Source organism: Rhincodon typus, chromosome 8, assembly GCF_021869965.1.
Source record: "Rhincodon typus isolate 14 chromosome 8, sRhiTyp1.1, whole genome shotgun sequence".
Classification (NCBI taxonomy): Eukaryota; Metazoa; Chordata; class Chondrichthyes; order Orectolobiformes; family Rhincodontidae; genus Rhincodon; species Rhincodon typus.
Genome location: NC_063339.1, coordinates 15561322 through 15584416, shown reverse-complemented (window position 1 = coordinate 15584416; position 23095 = coordinate 15561322). Strand labels below are relative to the sequence as shown.

The 23095-nt window shown below is 42.5% G+C and overlaps 1 protein-coding gene across 3 annotated transcripts in view; it reads left to right on the top strand.

Annotated features, from left to right (window-relative positions):
• fbln5 (fibulin 5) overlaps positions 1-23095 on the top strand; it is a 78651-nt gene that overhangs the window by 31627 nt on the left and 23929 nt on the right. For all 3 annotated transcript variants that reach the window (XM_020531502.2, XM_020531498.2, XM_048600151.1), the window contains 2 exons: positions 14542-14664; positions 17372-17488. In XM_020531502.2, coding sequence (XP_020387091.1) covers positions 14542-14664; positions 17372-17488 — 240 coding nt within the window. The remainder of the gene's footprint in view (positions 1-14541; positions 14665-17371; positions 17489-23095) is intronic.

The window sequence follows — 23095 nt, the reverse complement described above, 5'->3', positions numbered from 1 at the left end:
CTACACCTACACCTACACCTACACCTACACCTACACCTACACCTACACCTACACCATTTGCTGCTCTACACTGGGGAGCTGAAGTGCAGACTGGGTGATTGCTTTTTCAGAACACCTACATTCTGTCTTCAGCAATGACCCAGAGTTTCCTGTTGCCTGCCATTTTAACACATCACCATGTTGCCTGGTTAATATCTCTGCCTTGGGCTTGCTACAATGCTCCAGCCAAGTTTAGCGCAAACTGGATTAACAGCACCTCATTTTCTGCTTTGGGACCTTGCAACCGTCAGGATTCAATATCAAGTTCAGCAATTTTAGGGCTTGAGCACCTTCTCCCATATCTTTACTCCAACCCCACACATCAGGCCTTGTCATCATATGGGCTGCTATCACAAACACATGGTCGGCCACTAACAGTCCCCATTAGCAGCTATTCATTCTCCCAGGCTGACCTTTACCCTCCCCTTTGTCTGCCCATCTGTATTTCTCTCTCTGTGATGTCCTCATCCACCTATCGTTTACTCCTCCCCACTCTCCCAACCACCCCATCTTTAGAATATATACCAACTTTTTCCCAGTTATAATTAGTTCTGAAGAAAGGTCACTGGACCCGAAATGTTAATTCTGCTTTCTCTCCACAGGTGCTGCCAGACCTGCTGAGCTTTTCCAGAAATTTTACTTTTGTTTCTGACTTCCAGCGTTTGTAGTTCTGTTTTTACCCTGAATCTGCCATGCGGGGGTTGTCATTGACCAGGAAGTCAAATGGATGCATTATATAAATACAATGGCTACAAGAGCAGGTCAGAGGCGAGGAATACTGCAGTAAGTAATTCACCTCTGATTCCGCAATCTTGTCCGCCATCTACAAAGCACAAGCCTAGGTGTGTGATGGAATACTGATGAGTATTGTTTGACGTGTGCAGCACCAACAACACTTAAGAAGTTTGACACCATCCAGAATAATGCTGCCCGCTTGATTGGCATGACAACCATAAGCATCCATTCCCTCCACCACTGATGCTCAATAGCAACAGTGTGTACTATCTATAGTATGCAAAAGATCCCTAGACAGCACCTTCCGAATCCACGACTTCTTCCACCTATAAGGACAAGGGCAGCAAATAATGAGAACATCACCACTTGCAAGTTCACCTCCAAGCCACTCACGACCCTGACTTGGAAATATATCACCGTTCCTTCACTGTCGCTGGGTCAAAATCCTAAAATTCCCTCTCTAATGGTATTATAGGCCTACCTACAGCACATGGACTACAGTGGTTAAAGAAGGCAACTTACTACCACTGAGGACTTCTAGGGATGGGCAATAAATGCTGGCCATCCATGGATGCCAATGTCCCCACTAGTAGAAAAAAAGGCATTCATGCACCATCCTTTCCTTGGTGGGTGATGCACTTGTCCATGGGTTGAACAAAAGTCCTTGGAATTATTCCCTCTCTCAGATTTGTTATTTCTGTTCAGTGATGTTGAAGCCAGTCAATACAGAGTCTTCTGAATTTACTTTTGCAGCCACCTTCCCATCTGACTGGTGTGTTGGCATGCATTTGAAACAACTCATTTCACTCACCTTCAGTAAGTAGCTGTCCTACCCTGAGCTTATTTATCTTGGCCACCTGGAGAGAACAGAAAACCAGGAACTGAAACACTGCAAACTTAAAACACATGCCACCCACTGGAAACAGCGACTTGAAAGTGTTCTTCAGCTTTCAGATGGTGAAAAGTCTGCATGATGCTCCAAGGCAACAAACAATTGAGCGCTCAACTAAAGATCCAGAGATCCTAGGTTCAAATCCCACCATGTTGTATTGAGAATTTGCATTCTATTTAAAAGAATCTGGAATTTAAGCTGGCAATGGTTACCATGAAATACCTACGTGTATAGTCACCACCAGAATAGATCAGGATCAGCTCAGACTTCTCCCAATTTGGGCTGATATTGGCTCAGTTTAGATTAGTTCACATTCTTACCAGGGAAAATTGAAGTAGAACTGACATTAAGAGAGTAGGAGCCTTGAGACAATTGAGAATGGTGTAGCTTTGATGTATTTTGAATTTAATGCCAATTTTCAACCTCAGATAGTAGTTCCACACACAAGCAAAACGCTGTAGATGCTGAAAACCTGAAAGGAAACATGTTCGAACAAAGGTAAAATGTCGAGGATGACAGAAATCTGAATCAAACACAGAGAATGCTGGAGAAATTCTGCAGGTCTGACAGCATCTCTGGAGGGAGAATCAGAATTAATGTTTCTCAGAATGGTCAATAGTTCAGGCAGGATCTGTGGAGAGGAAAACAGCAATAAAGTTCCAGGTCTGTAACCCTACATGAAAACTGAAACAAGTTAGAGATACAGTAGGTTTTGAGCATGCGGAGAGGAAGGAACTATGGTGGCGAGGCAGAGAACACAAGGAAGATCTGTGATAGGGTGGAAGGCAGGAGAGATGAAGTGACAAAAGGGGTGATGTTGCAAGGATGGTATTGGAAGAAACAAAAGCAAAACACAAGATGGCTTTAGAGGACTGCGTCCCTAGACCTGAAAGGTTAATTCTGCTTTGTCTTCACAGATGCTGCCAAACCAGAGTTTCTCAACAATTTCTGTTTTTGTTTCAAATTTCCAGCTTCTGCATTTCTTTGTTTTGTTGTTATTACCAACAGCAGCTGTCTTACCACATGGAAGCAATGATCATTTGAACTCAGTGCTGAGTCCATAAGACTGTGAAAGTGCTTTGCTGAACAGTGAGTGTTGTTCTACAACCTCATATGGAGTTTCATTAAAAGCGAGGTCAGGTTTGGGGTGAACACTAATATCTTAGATAACTAAAAGCTCAAGATCACAATTGCGGACTAAATGGAGGCTTTCTACAAAGCCAGTCAATGTTTAACCTTCCCAGTGTAGAGCAGACCACTTCATGAGCAATGAATGAATACAATGTACTAAATTGAAAGAAATACAAATAATCATGATTTCACATGAAGGCATATTTGTGGGTGCTGTATCGTGGAAGGGAGGAGATAAAGGGACACATGTTGTATCTCCCCTGCTTGCCCAGGAAGATCACATTGTATACATAATTTTCGCCATTGATATATCATGCCGAGAAATAAATTCTCTCTGTGGATCCCATCAGGATATTTTAGAGATCTTTTAATCTTTTGCACCCTGTACATTTTAGGAATTACTGAAGAAGTGCACACCTTGCTGCTAGCTCATGTACCACTGGCCACCTTCTACTGGTGCTGTTGAACTTCTGGAGTTCACTGTTTGAAACATTCCTCTTAGGGGTTACTTTCTTCAAAGGGCATTGTCTCTGACAGTGGGGGAGATGCAAGAGGAGTTTTCGTTAGAATGAAAAGTTATTCATAAGTGAGGCAGTGAGACCTTTCCAGCATAATTTTGGTTGGGACTCATGTTGTGTCAAGAGTTTACCCTTTTAACTCCCCACCATTTGATGTTTTTTCTGAAGGGATTGATTGCTCCTGCAATAGGCCATTGGCTTTTATTTCTTCTAAGTGCCATAAGTTAGAAATAATCTAACTTATGGCACTTAGCCTAAAATGCTGTCATTTCATTGAGTGCATTCCCTCCTGCTGTCTATCTGGTTGGTGAACTGATAGATGGACACATCATTACTCATGACTGCAGAGCGCAGTGGTAAAACATAGCACCTCAGACGTATATTCTCATAATGATTTATGTTCTATTTCAATACGAACAATATAACAATATAGTATTGGTATTCCTCAAATGAGGGGACAGACAGTGAGAAGTTGCATTTGGCTCCATCAAAGATAACTTCACAGACAAACCTGACAACTGTATGTGCACTTTCGGTGAATAGCGAGCAGGAGTGGGGATTAGTCCTCTTGCTAGATTGTAGGCTTTAAGGTCAGCAGTAGTGCTCCAATGAGAGCCCCAGCTTCATTTTTCAGATGCAATTAAATGTGCAAAATGTTGTAAATAATTCCAATGACCCTTCTTCAAAACATTCCATTCTGAAAAGCGTCACCGGACCTGAAATGTTAACTTTGTTTTCTTTCCACAGATGCTGCCCGACTGCTGAGTTTCTCCAGCAATTTCTGTTTCTCTTTTAGATTTCCAATATCCACAGTGCTTTGTTGTATTTTAGCTGGAAAACGGGATTCTTTGAGCGAAAGGTAGGGTTACCAACTCTGATCAGATGTATTGCTGGAGGTGTCATCACATGAGCTCCTGTCACATCTGCCCTGTCCCCACACTCATACCTTTGGTCCATTTTCCAGACAGAAGTCTTCCCACTGTCAATTAGAAGGCACCAGGTACTTACTTAACAATTGGATTGACTGTTTGTGAAATAGTCCTTAATTCCCCATCGCCAGTACTTTTATATCTACTAAGAGGAAGAGTTTAAAGAAAAGGGAGAAGGAACCAATTTTATCTCTGTCTCTGTGGCTTACTTTCACTGGTGTCTGCAGTGGTGCCGAAGATTAATCTTCAACTGCAGGCTCTAGGACAATGCTGTAGAGATGGCTATCTCAAATAGAGATCTACTGCTTATTAAAATTTCTTGTAACTTTTTGAACGTTGTTCCATTGCCTTCTATAGATTCCTTCATGCAACCAAATACCAACTAGCACAATGAGTAACAGTACAAAACAACTAGGTTCCAATAGAAGGGATCATCTGCCCAGCCTGTACCAATCTGTTACCAAGGCATATTAAACTGTTCCAAACTTTATTGAACGATATTGTTCCATACATGCTTCTAAGGGTGATACAAGAGATCAGCTGCTCCTTTTGCTCATATACTTCAAACCATTCCCCATGGAAAGCAACAATCCTTTGCTCCATGCTACTTGGGGTTGATTGTGCCTGCCTTGTCTGGCCACAGCATCTTCAATGTGGTGTTGGTCAACTTCCTGCTCTGTTAGCATCAGCTGATCAAGCCTCTGCTATTTTGAAATGCCCAGAGTTAACCCTGACTAGAATAAGCAAACTGCCACCTTATGATGTACTCGGGATGGTTTTCTCCTGCAGGCAATGGAAATGGAGAGGCCCATTAAAGTTAAGTGTTGAATTATTTTTGTAGGCCCCAGAGGAAGAGTTCACATTCAGAACAGATGTTGAGATCGTTGAAGCCAAATTCTCTGAAGTGTGAGACTTTAAACTGGAACCAGGTGGCCTCTGTTAGCATTGGCTGACAGCCATCACTGGCCCAGAGTGAGTGTAAAATAGGCTTTTACGTGCGAATGTAACAATCTACAATATGCTTTGGGATTGATCTATATAGGCACTTGGTGCCTTCTACTATTTTAATCTTTATTTTGATGAATTCCACTGACTGTAGTAATGATTTCATTCTGTAACAATGCCTATTATTTATATCTTCCAGCAACAATGCAAATTATTTTGTGAACAAGTCCAAAAAAGGAATCTCTTTCGCATTCAGAAACTACATAAATCTGTTGTTCTTAATCTTCTTTCTGGCAAAAATATAAAGTTTCACTTGAACACGCTAACACTCGGTTGACTCACACCTCAGTTTTAATTAAAAGGATTAGAGCTTGTCAGTACTGGAGCAGTCCAGTTGCTTTCAATCTTCCCTAAAGTTTCAATCTTGCAGGCAACACTACATACAGTGGCGCAAAGATGAGTGTAAAATAGGCTGATGGATTTACAGAGCTCACCAACACCTTCAAGGGCAACTAGGGCTGAGCAAATAAATGCTGGCCTCTCTGGAGACACCAATGTCCTGTGAACAAATGTTAATAAAAGGTCTACTCCTTCTTCTACGTTCCTGAAATTGCTCATTCAGAGTGGAATATGGATCAGGAGAGTGGCAAGGTATTTGTTCAGCCACTAAGAAGTATTCCTTTGGCAGAGCCAGTGCCCTCTGGAATAGGTTACGAGGGAGCCTAGATTCCCTGTAGTCTTTCAAAAGAAAGCAAGGCAACTTCCTGACACAGAAGGCTATGATTATTTGGAATTTAATAAAAATTAGCTGGGATTAAAAGAGCAAATTGTTTACTTCAATCACCCAGAGATTTGCTTGACCATTGAAGTAAGTTAGAGAGGAATTTGAGTTTTTCTTTATTGGTCTTGTGCTGGAAGATTGAGTAATTTGGGGCTGATGGTGAGCTCATTGAATTGTAATGTGTCTGGGGCTAAGAGTTTGCAGACAATAATTTCTATACTAGTATGGGTGTAACACATGCCTCTTGATAGCTTAATCAAATAACACTAGGTTCTGGTACCCATGCCACAATTTGTGCAATCTCTCCTCGTAATTTATGTAATTTCTCTTCATATTTTATGTGGGGTCCAGTTATCATTCTGGAAAATCAGTCCTGTGTTCCCTTCAAGATCAATATATCCCTTCTCAGGTGTGACACTCAGAAATGGATACAATTATCCTGGTATGGTCTGACAGCTTTATATAGCTATAACATGCCTTCTAACCCCTTGTATCGTAGATGTTTACAGCACAGGTGGGCATTTGGGCAATTGTGTGTGAACTGGTCAACCAAGATTTGACTACACTAATTCCATTTTCAAGCTCTTGGCCCATAGCCTTGGATGCTATTATAATGCAAATGAGTATCTAAGTATGGTTTAAAGGTTTCTAACTCAATTACCCTTTCAGGCAGTGAGTTCCAGATATCCACCCTCTTGGTCAAAAGATTTCTCAACTACTCTCTTACCTCAATTCTATGCCCCCCTCTACTAATGGAAAATGTGCCTTCCTGACCACCCTTTCTATGCCTGTCATAATTTTATATGCCTCTATAAGTTTCCCTCTCAACCTTCACCATTCCAAAGAAAACAGTTCTTGCCTATTCAAAAGACCATAAGATCATAAGACATAGGAGCAGAAATAAGCCAATTGGCCCATTCAATGCTCCATCATTCAACGAGATCATGGCTGATCTGATCATCCCCAACTTTACTTTCCTGCCTTTTCCTTTAACTCTTGATTCCCTTACTGATTAAAGTTCAGCCTCAACAGCCCTCTGCAGTAAAGTATTCCACAGATTCACTATCCTCTGAATGTAGAAGTTCGTACTTATTCCTACTTAATTGTGTGAATCCTTATTCTGAGATTATGTCCAATGATCCTAGAATTTTCCACAAGGGGAAACAACCTTTCCGCATCTACCCTGTCAAGTCCCCTAAGAATCTTGTATGTTTTAATTAAGTCACCTCTTAATCTTCTATATTCAAAAATATCAACTTAGTTAACCTTCTTTGGACTGCCTCCAATATCAATATATCTTTCCCTATCCAACTTTTCTTCATAGCTTCGATCCTTCAGCATCTTGGTTATTCTCCTTTGTACCCTCTCTAGTGTAATCACATCCTTATAATGTGATGACCAGAATTTCATGCAATACTTCAGTTGTTGCCTAAGCAATGGCTTATCCAGTTAGAGCACAATTTCCCTGCGCTTGTATTCTATACCTTGGCTTATGAAAGCAAGTATCTCACATGCCTTCTTAACCACCTTATCAACCTATCCTGCTACCTCAGAGATCTGTGGTTCTGCGCACCAAGGACACTCTGATCATTAGCAGTTTCTAGATCCAACCATTTATAGTGTCATCTCTTGCCTTGTTAGCCCTCTTCAAGTGCATTACCTTACACTTTGCTGGGTTGAATTCCATTTGCCACTGCTCTGTCCATGTGTGTTAATATTCTCCTGCAGTTTATGGCTATCCTCATCACTATTTACCACCTGACCAAGTTTTGTGTCATCTGCAAACTTCTTTGTCATACTGCCTGCATTTAAGTCCAAATCATTAATGTACACCACAAACAGTAAGGGCCCAAAACTGAGCCCTGCAGACCTCTCCTAGAAATAGGCTTCCAGTCATCATAACACCCCTCAACAAGCTGCTACCTGTCTCTCAGCCAATTTTGGTTTCAACTTGCCACTTTGCTTAGGTTCCAATGGTCAATTAGTTTTTTAAGCAGTCTGCCACAAGGGACCTTATCAAATACCTTGCTAAAGCCCACACAGACCACATCAAATATGTTATCCTCATCAATACTCCTGGTTACCTCCTCAAAAGAAATCAGTTGCCTGATATGACTTGGTGTCATATTTGGATTTGTATGTTCCTATAAAGATTTTGTGCATTTCATTGTATTGCAAGCACTATTTAAGTATAAGTTATCATTTAGAAAGTACTCTGAGGGAATGCTGCTTTGTCGGAAAAGCTGTCTCTTAGTTGACACATTAAACGGAATTCTGTCTGTTTTCTCAGGTGGGTATAAATGGTGCAGATTTGTTATGGTGTAGAAGGACGCCATTCAGCCAATCATGTCTGTACTGGCTGTTTGAATATTTTGGCTATGTGGCAATCTCCTGCCTTTTCTCTAGACCCTGAATATTGTTTCTATTTAAATAATTATCTAATCTCTCAATTGCATCAATTGAACCTGCCTCCACTACACTTCCAGGCAGTGCATTCTAGTCCCTAGCTAGTGGCTGCATGAAAAAGACTTTTCTTATTGCATATTTGCTACTTTGGAAAACACTTTAAAACTCTGCCCTTTGCTTTTATGAGCTGGAACAGTTTCTTCCTATCCACTCTGTCTAGGTTACTAACGTTCTTGATAACTTCTATTAAGCCTCCTCTCAGCCTGCCCCTCTCCAAGGAAAACAGTTCCAACTTCTCTAAACTATCCTTATAAGCAAAGTTTCCAAACTGTGGAACCGTTTTTGTAAATCTTATCTATACTGTCTCCAATGGATCCACATCCTCCTAAAGTGTGGTGCTCAGAAACTGTATACAATACTCCAACTGAGGTCTAACCAGCATCCTTTTTAACTCAGTATAATTTCCCTGCTCTTGCACTCTATGCCCATATTAATGAAGCCTGTAATACTGCATGCTTTACTAACAGTTATTGCTTTTTGTTCTGTCACCTTTAGACTTAGATTTAGCTTTTACTGTCACGCATACTCAAGTGTAGGGGTACAGGGGGATAATGTGTATAATGTTGCCATTCCTGGCATCATCCTAGGTACAGAAGTATCTAGGTGCAAAATCTTAGGTACAAAAAAAAATTAGAAATAAGTTTAAAAGTTCATCACTACAGTTAAAAGTAGAAAAATAAAGAAATAAGGTAATGACGTGTATGTGGATTTTGAAGTTGTCACTGTTGTCCGAGCCAATACTTATTCTTCAAACCCTCAACTGACATCATACAGAATATCTGATCACTGCATTATTTCTCTTTGTGGGTGCTTGCTGTGTAAAAATTGGCTGACATGTTCTTACAATAACAACAGTCACTATTCTTCAAAAGAATGTCACTGGCTGTAAAATGCTTTAGGACATCCTTAGGTCATAAGCAATATGCTTTCTTTATTAGGATAATTCCCACAGTGAGATTTGTTTAAAGAAACAGGAATTAAAATGTGCAGAAATAAAATAATAACACCTTGAACAGGTTTAAACAAGTGAATAGCCTTCATTGTGTTGAGGACCAAATGAAATTGCTACTCTTATTGAGAGTACTTTGTTACACTTCCGTTTGAACTAATGCACTGATTGCCCTGAGGATTTATTATTTTCATAATAAATTCTATCCTTAATTGTAATATCAGATAAATGACCTCCTGGGAATTCTGTTGTGAGGATGTAGAACAGGAGGGGGCAATTACCAAATGACAGCTGAACCAGAAATAACTGGTGCTGCAGGAATATAACAATTCAATCACTGCAATGGAATCTTTCCACTTCATTTGTGTAATGTTTTTGCAGAAATATTTGGGGTTCTGCAAACACTAGCAAGGAATTCGTTGGAAGAGTTTCTCCGTAGATTAATTTAGTAATATTTGTTCTGGAGATGCTGCCTCGATAATCTCATGGCCATTTTTTATTCATCAGCACTTTCTCACTATCTCACAGTTCACCCGCTGAATTAGTGGTCAAATTCTCTGCTCCCAGATCCTCTCTCTAAATACTTTAGGACCTCCCTATTATGGGATATGAACTTTCTTACGAAGAGTGCAATTTAAAGTCCAATGAATATAACTTTTTTGTTAAATCAGAGGTCAGCATGCTTTCGAAGGGAAATAATGGGATTGTTTTGCATGTCAGGAACATTAGGCAGTTTGTATAATGAGTACACAATCCTCTGTGTCCAGTATTCTTAGTGCCAAATTCTGTTTGATAATCATTTCTGTGAAGACTGTTTGGTTGTTTTACATTTATATTGCACCTTTAACATAGAAGGTTTCTGTTGTTACCAGCATCTGATGTTCTGTGCTCCAAGAATAAAAAAAAAATTTATTCTTAATTGACTTTCTGTCATCATTAAAAGTTATCAAGAAGGTTTAGGTTCAGGTTCAAGTGTAACCTGTCCTGGAAGTGTGTCATAATGTGTTTGAACAAGTTGATGAATAATACTTTAAAATCTATCAAAGAGTTAATATGCTGTGTGCGCAGGAGGTGTCCTTTAAAATGTAGCCAAATAAATATAATTTAAACTGAAATGTTGTGCAGGACCAGTGAATATTAAAGCAGTAAGTAGATACAATTGTCATAACAATGATAGCAACAGCCATGGCACATTTTTGTAAAATATCTCATAGCAACTTACACAGATGCAATGATTGCTCTTATGAAAGATGAGTTATAGTAGTTAACCAATAGCAGAGTTGAAGATAAAACAAAAATTGAAATTGCTGGAGAAACTCAGCAGGTCTGGCAGCATCTGTGGAGAGAAAGCAAAGTTAACATTTGAGTCCAGGGGCCCTTCTGGACTAGTTCTGATAATGGTCATGGGACTTGAAACGTTAACTCTGCTTTCTCTCCACAGATTCTGCCAGACCTGCCGAGTTTCTCCAACAGTTTCTACTTTTCGCTTCTCCAACAATTTCTACCTTTTGTTTTAGATCTTCAACACCCACTGTTACTTGTTTTATTATAGCAAAGTCGAAGAGGTAGATTTTGTGTAATGTTTTCATAGAAATATTTGGGGTTCTGCAGGCACTAGCAAGGAATTGATTGAAAGAATTCTGTGGAGACCATCGGTCAATTAAAACCCAAAGTGGAGGCACTGTTATGTTAGAGCATTTCCCCAGCAAGGTGTCTCTGTGGTTATGTCTGGTCATAATTATGAACAGGTTGCAGAAATAGAGAGTGTTTCTGCCTTGAGTACTGATGTCTGAACAAAGCCATGGATATTGACCAGTGCATTGAATTAAGTGACAATGAAGTTTCAGATGCATTTTAATTTATACAAGGTAGTACTGAGGGTGCCTTCAAAGTTGACAGTGAGGAATTGAGTGGCCTGAGGCAGTAGCAGAGAGTGAAATTATTGTTTAAGGTAGTCGGTCTGCAAATGTTAACTCAGAAATTTTGGAATACCTCCTCCCACTGGTACATAAATGATCGTTTCTGTGAGGATTGTTGTTAATGGGTTTCTAGTCTGTAGCTACAATCTCTTAGGAGACAACAATGTCTCTTACCCAGTGTTAAGGTGGTAAACCACAGCCTTAAACTAATTTATCCTGTTATCCTACTATTGTGTAAGAGACTTTTGTTGAAGGCTTATTAGTGATTAATACTTTACCAGGTAATATATAAATTCCACAGACTTGTACGACATGAAGGGTTTGTGGCAACTTAACTATCTAAAAGAAGATCCCAGCAGAACCAAGTGCTAACCGTAGACACCTCTTAAGACACAGTGTGCAGTAAGCTAGATACCTGGCTTCAAAAGCTGAAGAAATTATTTTCAAGACAAAGAATCCACAACTTCACAAGAAGAAGAAAGTGGAAAATACTGCAGTTAAAGAAGTCTTCAAGAATACAACGATTTTAAGTGAGGGGCAAGGAGACAGCCAGCAGCAATGACAGCAGCGGGTCCATTTAGACTGGAAAAGCAGTGCAGTAGCCTCCTCAGAAACAGCTAAATGGGTTAGGCCTTTATTTAGAGTTAGGCAGATGGTGCTTGGGTGGCATCTCTTAGGGACTGGGCTGTGAAGTGGAACCTGGATCTGCCAGGATGCCGCTCTGTGTTTTCTGCACAGGCACCTTTTGGTAAGAGCCATGGGTAGACCCCTGCCTCTCCCTGTGCCAGGGAAGGTGAGGGCATCTCAGGGACTTGCAGGCTGCACCAACAGTTTCACAAAACATATTTTTCATCATTTCAGTAGAACTTGCTGAAAGTCATTGAAATAAGTTGGAGTTGCCAAAGGTATTAGATCAGGTAGTATTAGTGATGAAGAAACATACTTACGGTCCATTGAACTGTGTCTGGGTGATCTCATTGTGGTCAGAACAGTGCAACACCATAAAGGCAGTCCTGGTTTCCATTGAACAAACCACTTACTGTGTAGTTGCCCAGAACATGAAAATGACTCCACTGCTGAAAGCTGGGCTAGGGTCTGGACCCACAGATACAGGTGGGAGTCCCAGTCTGTCACACTTCTAGCCATGACTAGTGATCTCAGGATATCTAACCTCTTGCTCCCAATCTGAGTGGGAACTGTGGTCAGAATTGTACTGGGAGTGCGTTGGCATTGGAGGATGTCAATGTGGAGGGCAGGACTGTGTTGTCTTGGATGGTGTCAAGCTTCTTGACTGTTGTTCAAGCTACACCCATCCAGGCAAGTGGGGAATAGATGATGGGCAGGCTTTGTGGAGTCAGGAAATGAATTACTCACTGCAGGATTCCCAGCCTCAGACCTGCTATTGTAGCCACTGTATTTATATGGCAGGTCCAGTTCAGTCAATTTAACACAAAAAGTTATAAGCTATACTCCAGTGCAGCAAAGAGGTAGCATCATTCAACATCAATTCTATCTTTTCTCTAAGCTAGGTATTAATGACCCTGTGATTCTATTACTAAGAAGAGTTGTCCTGGCCAATACTTATCCCTCAACAGCAACACTGAATAGAATATTTTGCTGTTATCACATTACTATATGTGAGAGCTTGCTATGCAGATGGTCTGCCGTGTTTCCTACAGCACAAGCATCACTACACTTCAAAAGCACTTCATTGATGGTAGCGATAACAAGGTGTAGAGCTGGATGAACACAGCAGGCCAAGCAGCATCAGAGGAGCAGGAAGGCTGACGTTTCGGGCCTAGATACTTCTTCAGAAATGCCTGCTGTGTTCATTGATGGTAGTGTGCTTTGGAATGTCCAGAGGCTGCAGAAGGTGCTATTTGACTGTTAGTCTTTATTTTTCCCCTTGTCTGTAGATGAACAAAGAAACATTCAAATTCTTAACTTAGAGATGCAGCCGGTATAAGTGAAAGTATGAAGAGAAACTGTCCCATGTGTTGTTGTGCTATTTGAGTACCATTTCTCCAGTGTATTCACTTAATAAGGTGCCACACAAAATGTTAATACACAAGATAAGCTCACATGAGGTTAAGGGTAATTAACTTGGATAGAGGGTTGGCTATCCAACAGAAAGCAGAGAGTCAGGACAAATGGGTCTTTTTCTGGTTGCTAAAATGTAACTAGTGGGGTGCCACAGGGTTCAATCCTTGGATCCCAATTACTTACAATCTATGACTTCTACACAGAGATAAGAAATTTACAAATGCATATGAATAGGTTCGGTGAATGGGCCAAAATTTTGTGGATGAGATTTAACGTGGATAAGTGTAAGGTCAGAGGAATCAAAAGGCAACTTAATATCTAAACGAAGAGAAACTTCAGAGTGTTTCAGTGCAAAGCAATCTGGGTCTCCTTGTGTATGAATCACAGAAAACTAGCATACAGGTACAGCAGGTAACAAGGAAGGCAAATGAAATTTTGGCATTTATTGCTAGAAGAATAGAATATAAAAATAGGGAAGTGTTGCTGCAACTGAACAGGCATTAGTATGATTGCATCTGGAGTTTTGTGTACACCTTTGGTTCCTTTACTTGAGGAGAGATGCAATTGGATTGAAGACAATTCAGAGGACATTCACTAGATTGCTTCCATAGGTGAGGGGTTTGTGTTTTGAGCAGTTTAGGCCTATACTGTCTGGAGTTTAGAAGAAGGAGAGAAGATCTAATTGAGGTATACAAGATGCTAAAGGGGATTGACAAAGTAGACGTGAAAAGGGTGTTTCCTCATGTGGAGCAAGCTAGAATGAGAAGTCATTCTTTTAGGATGAGAGTAGCAGATTTAAAACAAGTGAAGAAAAATTATTCTCTCAAAGGGTCATGAATCTGTGGAATTCACTGCCCCAGAGTAAGGTGGATACTGGGATATTGAGGACATTTAAGGGGAAGATAGAATTTTAATTACTGATGGATTGAACAGTTATGGAGAATGCACAAGAAAGTGGAGTTGAGGCTGAGATGATATCAGCCATGATCATATTAAATTGAGGAGCAGGCTTGAGAGGTTGAATTGCCAACTCCTGCTCCTAATTCTTGTGTTGTTATGTGTAAAAGTTCTATCTTTCATATTTGCTATGGACGAACGAGTCATCTCTCTTTAACTCCCTTTGAAGAATGACCTTAGCATTTTGAAATAATTTTGCAGCATCTCTAACATATTTGTCTTTTTCCCCCTGTACAGATATAGATGAATGTACATCAGGAACCCACCAATGTAACCCTTCACAGATCTGCATAAACACTGAGGGAGGCTACAGTTGTTCCTGCACTGAGGGTTATTGGTTAGTAGAGGGACAGTGTATGGGTAAGTGTTAATTCATTTCATGATAAGTGAAGGAATTAAATTAAAATCATGCAGGATTCTTGCTCAGTGATGCTATCCCTGCAGGGACAAATGGGGAGGAAATAGATTAGGACTCAAATTTTTGTAGTTTCAATGCTCAAGTCCTTTGCTGTTTGAGCTCTCTCATGGTGAGTCTTAGGTCAGTGAGCTAGCTAATTAGTAAGTGAACCAGTGAACTAGCTAATAAGAAGTAGAAGCTGCAAAACAAGTACATTGGGCTTTGCGCATTCCCTGTCAGATTGACTGGTCTCACATGGGCAATCTATTCCAATCACACATTCTCCAGTGCCATTGCTTCCAACTCAACCTGCTCCACCAGATCTCACTGACCCAGCCCAGACTGCCATGATCCCATTCTTACCCTCATTTCCCTCCCAAACTCCATCCAGATTAGATTTCTCATGTTTCCAAAGCTGAAACCTATCCTCTCCCTCAATCCTAATCAGAACCCCCACTCTCAGCAGGAACCTCCTTCACAGAAGGAAGAATCGGTAAAGCTTGCAAATGATACGTAGGGATTTGACCTGTCTTGTGTACCACAGAACAGTGTTCCTCCAGTACGACCAGTATTTTCATTTCAAAGTAATACTGTATTTTTATACTGGAGGATAGGAGCTTGCGAGGTTACCTTATTATAGTTTATAAAATCATGAGGGGTACAGATAGGGTTAATGGTAGGTATTGTTTCCCCAGGGTGGGGAATTTCAAGACGAGAAGGCACATTTTTAAGATGAGAGGAGAGAGATTTAAAAAAACACACCTGGGGGCAAATTTCACATGTGGAATGAACTTCCTGAAAAAGTTGTGGATGTGGGTACAATTACAACATTGAAAAGACCTTTGGATAAGTGAATAGGAAAGGTTTGGAGGGACATGGGCCAACAGTTGGTAGGTGGGACTAGTTTAGTTTGGGATTATGTTCGGCATGGACTGGTTGGACTGAAAGGTCTGTTTCCATTATGTATGACTCTATGACTATGATTCTATTCCCTCTGAGTCCCATCCACCCCATTAACTGTTAAGGACCTTCTCAATCACACTCCTCCTCCCGGTCCCACTCACTAGCCAGGCATCAGAATATCTAGGTTTGACGCGGGTCCCAGCACTTTTTAAAAATGTAAGCCTTTCTCCGAATAGCTGTCCCCCACGTCTCTGTCAGGAACTGCCTACCTTCTACCTTGTGCATCATCTGGGAAAGCAGGCTTAGATGGGTGTGGATGATATCCTCCAGTTGCTGTGTAGCAACAGGACGAACAAATCTTTTTCCTCAGGCGAAATGATAAATACACCCAGATACAGGCTTACAATATTCTCCGTGTGGAGCTGGAAGAACACAGCAGGCCAGGCAGCATCAAAGGAGCAGGAAAGATTTTCTGAAGAAGGGTTGCGACCCGAAGCGTCAGCTTTCCTGCTGCTTTGATGCTGCCTGGCCTGCTGTGTTCCTTCAGCTCCACACTGTGTTTTCTCTGACCCCAGCAGCGGCAGTTCTTACTGTCTCTCACAATATTCTCCACTATGCTGACGAAAGGTGATTTTCCTGACTTTGCTGACAAAGATTGAAAGGAGGAAGCCATTTCTGACAGGAATCATTATGGCCCCTCAACCATGTCCAATCAGAGTAAAGGACAGCCTGATGATTCTCCAATCAGTTCTAGCACATTCCCTGCCCCCTTCCCCCTCACCCCCCACCCCACATCCCTATGTTCAACATTACCTATCTACAGCACATGGTCAGCAATGGTTCAAGAAGACAGCTCACCATCACTTTCTCAAAGGCAACGAGAGATGGGCAATAAGTGCTGGCTGAGGCTGCGATGCCCGCATCCAACAAATGAATTTTCAGAAAGCAAATTGTGAGACAGTTAATTAATAATAACACTTTAGGACAGTGAGACATTATGGTTTATTTCTGATTTCCCTCCAAATTTACAGCCATTTTTACCTGTTTGCACTTCAGGGAATGTGCCAGTCTCCTGTTGGACAAATCCCATGGATTTTCCAGAGGTACTAAATGGTGCATTGACTTTCTTTCTGTGAGGTAGATTAAAGTTGGAGCTCAGTCACTAGTCACAGTGATAGGATTGACCTATGAAGGGAAAGCAAACATACTGGGCTTTAAATTCTCTAGAGTTCAGGAGAACGAAAAGTCACGCATTGAAAAGTATACATTTCTTCAAGAGTTTGAGAGGCTCAGAGTCTGCTTTTCTTCCGGCTGGAGAATTATGGACAAGTGTACTGAGTCTCAGGATAAGGGGCTAGACATTTCAGATTGAGATAGGAGGAATATTGATTGTGAATCTTTCGAATTCTCTGCCCTAGAGGCTGCAAATGCTCAATTACTGAAAATATTTAAGACTGAAAGTGAGAGATGGTTGAGCACTAAGGCAATCAAAAGCTTCTCATACTCTTTGTCTGAGCTTGGAGTGAGCAAATAGGCATTTTTTAAGATGTTTAATTAAAATGAGAAGGATTGAATTAAAATATCTCCTGTGTTTATGGAATGTCCTAAAATAACATTATCTGTGCCACAAAACAAAAGGAAAGCTTTTACCTTGTATTCATCTCTGAAGTTAAGGGATAACTAAAGGGGTAAAATGTTATGTGATTATCTCTTGTTTTGAATGTGAAAACATTTCTCTCTTTAAACTCCTGTCTGTTTCCTCTCCAGACATTGATGAATGTCGACATGGATACTGTCAGCAGCTGTGCGCCAATATCGCTGGTTCCTACTCCTGCCAGTGTAATGCTGGATTCCTACTGAACCCTGATGGGAGGTCATGTCAAGGTAGTAAGCTTTTAGACTTCATTCCATTTAAGTGGCAAAATGCACAGTGAGAGGCATCACAAGTGACTTTTGAAATCATTGTATAGAACATAGAACATAGAAGAGCACAGCACAGGAACAGGCCCTTTGGCCCTCAATATTGTGCTGAACATGACGCCAAATGAAACTAATCCCTTCTGCCTGCCTTTGGTCCATATCCCTCCATTCCTTGCATATTCATGTGCTTATATAAAAGTCCCTTAAATGTCCTTATCTGCCTCCACCACCACCCCTGGCAGCGTGTTCCAGACTCCTACGATTCTATCAAGTCTCCCCTCAGCCTCCACCGCGGAAGAGAAAACAACATGAGTTTTTCTGGTCTCTCCTATAGCTCATGCCCTCTAATCCAAGCAACTTCCTGGTACAAGAGATAACAAGGTGTAGGGCTGGAGGAACACAGCAGGCCAGGCAGCATCAGAGGAGCAGGAAAGTTGACGTTTTGGGTCTGGACCCTTCTTCAGAAAAGGGTCTACTGGAACATTTTGGTCTTGAATTCTCCCCAGCAGGTCTTTAAACAGTTCCCACGTGTCAAATGTGGATTTGCCTGATAACAGCTCCTCCCAATTAATCTTCTGTAGCTCCTGCCTAGGTACTGATGTAATTTGCCCTCCTCCAATTTAGTACCTTCCTGCAAGGTGCTGGCTTATCCTTATTCATAGCTGTCTTAAAACTTAAGAAGTTGTGATTACTGTTTCCAAAATGCTGTCCCACTGAAAGATCAGTCACCTGGCCAGGTTCATTAGCCAATAAAAGGTCCAGTGTGGCCCCTCCTCAAGTTGGACTACCCATATATGGTTTCAAGAAACCCTCTTGGATGCACTTAACAAATTCCGCCCTGTCCAAGCCTCTTGCTCTAAGGGAGTCCCAGTCAATATTGGGGAAGTTAAAGTCACCCACTATGACAACTCTGTTTTTATTGCACCTTTCCGTAATCTGCCTACATATTTGTTACTCAATGTCTCGGTGGCTGTTGGGGGACCTATAGTATAATCCTCTCAGAAAGATTGAGTTCATCTTATTTTTGAGCTCTAATCATATTACTTTAGTGGGTAAGCACTCCAGTGTGTCCTCCCTGTGTGCAGATGCAACATTCTCCCTGATTTGTAATGCAATTCCTCCAGCTCTTCTACCTTTGTCTCTATTGTGTCTAAAACAACAAAACCCTGGAAGGTTGAGCAGCCTCTCTCAACCTCTCTCAACCAAATCTCTGTAATGGGCACAATAACATAGTCCCATGTACTGATCCAGGCTCTGAGCTCATCTGCCTTACCTATAATACTCCTTGTGTTAAAATAAACCCTTTGGTACCATCGTATTCCTTTACCTGTCTATGCCTGTCTTTTCTTTCTGATTTACTGGTCTTAACATCTACCTTCCCCTCAATCCCTCCGCTTTCTGATCTCCCAGCCCCCTGCCTCTATAGTTTAAAGCCTCCCATGTAGCACTAGCCAACCTCCCTGAAAGGATATTTGTTCCCTTCCAGTTTAGGTGCAACCTGTCCCTCTTGAACAGGTTACCCCTGCCCCAGAAAATGTCCCAACAATCCAAGAAATTGAAACCCTGCCCCCTGCACCTTAGCCACGCATTCATCTGTCCTATCTTTCTGTTCCTTGCTTCACTAGCACGTGGCACTGACAGTAAACCAGAGATTACTATCCTCGATGTCCTACTCTTCTGCGTCTTTCCTAACTCCCTGTACTCACTCTGCAGGACCACTTTTCCCTCTTTCTATCTATGTCATTGGTACCAATGTGCACCACGACCTCTGGCTGCTCACCCTCCCCTTTAAGAATGTCGTGCAACTGCTCAGAGATGTCCTTGGCCCTGGCACCAGGAAGGCAACACACCATCCTGGAGTCTTGGACACAGCTACAGAGATGCCTGTCTATGCCCCTAACTAACGAGTCTCCTACCACTATCGCTCACTTGGATCTTGCCCAACCCTGCTCTACAGCAGAGCCAGTTGTGTTGCCACAGGCCTAGCTGCTGCTGTTATACTCCCCCAGGAGGCCATCCACTGCGCCCCCCCTCCAGCCGCAACAGTATCCAAAACGGTATACCTGTTAGACTCCTGGACTACCTGCCTGCCTCTCCTAGTCGTTACTCATCTACCTGACTGAATCTGTGGTGTGACCACCTCCCTGTAACTAGTGTCTATCATGCTCTCTGTCCCCGTATGGTCTGCAGCGTGTCCACCTGCCTCTCCAACCGAAACACGTGGTCTAGGAAGAGCTGCAGCTGGTCACACTTCCTGTAGACGTAGTTATCAGAGGCACTAGACTGCTCCCTGATCTCCCACATCTGGTAGGATATGCACACCACTGCCCTAACTGCCATCTCTGCCCCTTTACGCTGAGAAAGATAAAATAATCTTACCTTGCTTTTACCTTGCTTGCCTTACTCACCTTAAGCCCACACTTCACCGTTTCTTGACACTGGGTTTTTCCTCACTGCACTGAACATTTGTAGTGACTGCACTAACTTCTCCCAGAGTCTCTTTTATTTCAAAAATATACTTTATTCATAGAAGCAAATCTTTATGTACATACACAGTTAATGAAGCCGTTCAGATCTATTCTGTCTTTGCTTACAGAGAAGAAACAAGCATTGTGGTTCGCCTTTCTCTATATTTACAATTAAACTTGTGGCATTTAACTGAGGCATCAGGGAGGGTCTGATTACTGGATTGACCCCCCGTAATGCTTTGGCAGAAGGACCTTACATGGTGGCCTTTTCCCACTGCACCTTGGCGGCAGTTAGCGTAATCTTTAGTGTATCCCTCAACCTGTAGTTCTGGACCTTGGCATATGCCAGTCCGCAACACTCAGTCAGGGTCAACTCCTTCAACGGGAAGACCAGCAAGTTTCGGGCAGACCAAAGTGCGTCCTTCACTGAGTTGATGGTCCTGCAGATGCAGTTGATGTTTGCCTCGGTGTACGTCCCAGGGAACAGACCATAGATTGCAGCGTCCCACGTCATGGAGCTACTTGGGACCGCGACAGAAACTACTGCATTTGTGTCTAGACATTCTTTGCATAGACACACCCCAGAAGGAGGTGTGTGACAATATTGCCCCCTCCACAGCCGCTTCGAGGGCAGCGTGCAGTGGCGCAGAGAGTCCAGGCACGCATAAAGGATCTCACAGGCAGAGCCCTTCTCATCGCCAGCCAAACAAATGGTCGAGCTTGTGGGCCCGTGGGCCTTCGATTTGATCAGGTGATGGTGGTTGAGGCGGGCGGGGAGGGCAATGATTGCTGCTCTGCCGGCCTGGGTATTCTGCTGTGAGGAGGCAACTTCACCATCACCGAGGTTAAGGATATGGCAGGCAGGCACCTCCTCATAGCAGACGGTATGTACAGGAATACTCCCCTGAGACTAATTAATGTGTACGCCCCAACAGTAAAGAGCGAGTGGTTGGCCGTCCTGCGTCCACTGCTGCTGGCTAGCTCCAGGCTGGTCATTCTGGCCGGAGACTTCAACTGCATCATCGATGCGAATGGACAATCCGGAGGGGCTAGCAGCAAACCGGATGCCATGTCTCGATTCCTGATAGAGACGATTAAAGATGCCAGATACACCTGGTCACGGCCAGACGGGTCTATCCGCTCAAGGATAGATTTCCTGCTCGTGTCCCGAGTGTTCTCGGTCAGATCCACCAACGTCAAGCCAGTGTTCGTCTCTGACCACTACCTCCTGCTGGCCACCTACAGAATGACTGGTGGCTCGTAAGGGAACGTGGAAGCTGAATGTGAAAACATTGAGGAGCTGAAAAGGCATTACACGAGTTGAAGAAATGTAAAACCCCTCTTTGACTGTCCAGTGGACTGGTGGGAAACAGTCAAAGGGAACCTCAGGAGGTTCTTTATCCTCAAAGGTATTCAAAAGGCAAGAGAAAGAGAGAGAGAGAGAGAGGCAAGCAGAACTGTCCAAACTACAAAAAAGCATGCAGAACCAGTTCCTGCTGCAGACGATGGGGGTCAATTTCTCAAATGATCTCCAGGAAGTGAAGAGCCAGCAAGCCTCGCTCTTTGCCTCAGAGATCTCCAAGATAATCTTCTGGTCCAGGGTCTGCTCCATGGAGCAGGATGAGACGTGCATGCATTTCATCTTCCAGAAGGTGCACAAGGAGAGATCTATGCTCAGCGGCCTGAAGGAGGAAGATAGCTCGGTAACGTCATGTCAGTCTGACGTCCTGAGGATCAGTGAATCCTTTTATTTTGCTGGGACTATATGGCACGAAGCCCACTGACAGCACAGCCTCCCAATTGCTCCTGTCCTCAATCACGGAAGTCTTAGGCAATAGCATGCGGGAGAGGCCAGACCAGCTGTTATCTCTGGATGAGCTGACCAAGGCCTTTGAGTCCTTTGAAAAGAGAAGAACTCACTGAAGTGATGGCTTACCAGCTGAGTTATATTCCACTCTGTGGGACTTGATTAGCCAGGTCCTGCTGGAAGTGTATGACAGTATGTTTCGGGCAGGCACCGTGTGTGAATCCACAAGGAACGGTTTCATCACCCACATCTACAAGTGGAAGGGGAGAGGGAGGAAATTAGAAATTGGTGACCAGTTTCACTTTTTCTTTACTCATTTACAGGATGAGGGTGTCGCTGGCTGCGCAGCATTTATTGTCCATCCCTAATTACCCAGAGGGCAGTTAAGAGTCAACCACACTGCTGTGGGTCTGGAGTCACATGTAGGCCGTACCAGGTTAAGGATGGTAGTTTCCTTCCCTCAAGGACATTAGTGAACCAGATGGGTTTTCCCCAGCAATCGACATCATTAAACTCTTAATTTCAGATATTTATTGAATTCAAATTCTACTATCTGCTGTGGCGGGATTTGAACCCAGGTCCCCAGAACATTATCTGGATCTCTGGATTAACAATCCAGCGATAATACCACTAAGCCATTGCCTCCCCCACAGTTGAATGTAGATTATAAAACCTTGTCTAAAGTAATTGCCAACCGGGTCATGTCTGCTCTTCCTGTTGCTTCCTCACTCTGCTGAAAGTTGTAGTGACTGTGCCAACTTCTCCCAGAGTGGTCAACGAAGTCTCTCAGCTGAGTTGTTTCTTGCTGCTTGTTGATATGTCCCTATATTTCCAAAAATGCCCTAACAATGACATAATTTCAGAGGAAGCCAGAAAGAGGAGTTCACCTCACCATTAAAGCCATTGATAGACCATTCTCAACATCTTCCTGTATTAGAAGAAAGCATAGATTTATCTACCCCTTGAAAAAAACTAGACTGTCCCTCCCTATACCAGCCTGTCTTGGTTGGTACCACATTTACCTCCGTATCAAGAGGTTGTGCGATCGAGTCCCACAGAACTTGAGCACAAACATCAGGGATGGTACTCTAATGGAGCACCAAGAGTGACATGCCCTGTCTTTAAGATGTGATGTTAAACTGAGGCCCTGAGTGCACATTCAGGTAGATGTAAAAGATCTCATTGTGCTACTCCAATAGAGAGCATGGGAGTTATTCTCAGTACTCTGCCCAATATTTATTTCTCAAACATCACAAAGACAGATTATTTGGTTATTACCACATTGTTGGTTATGTG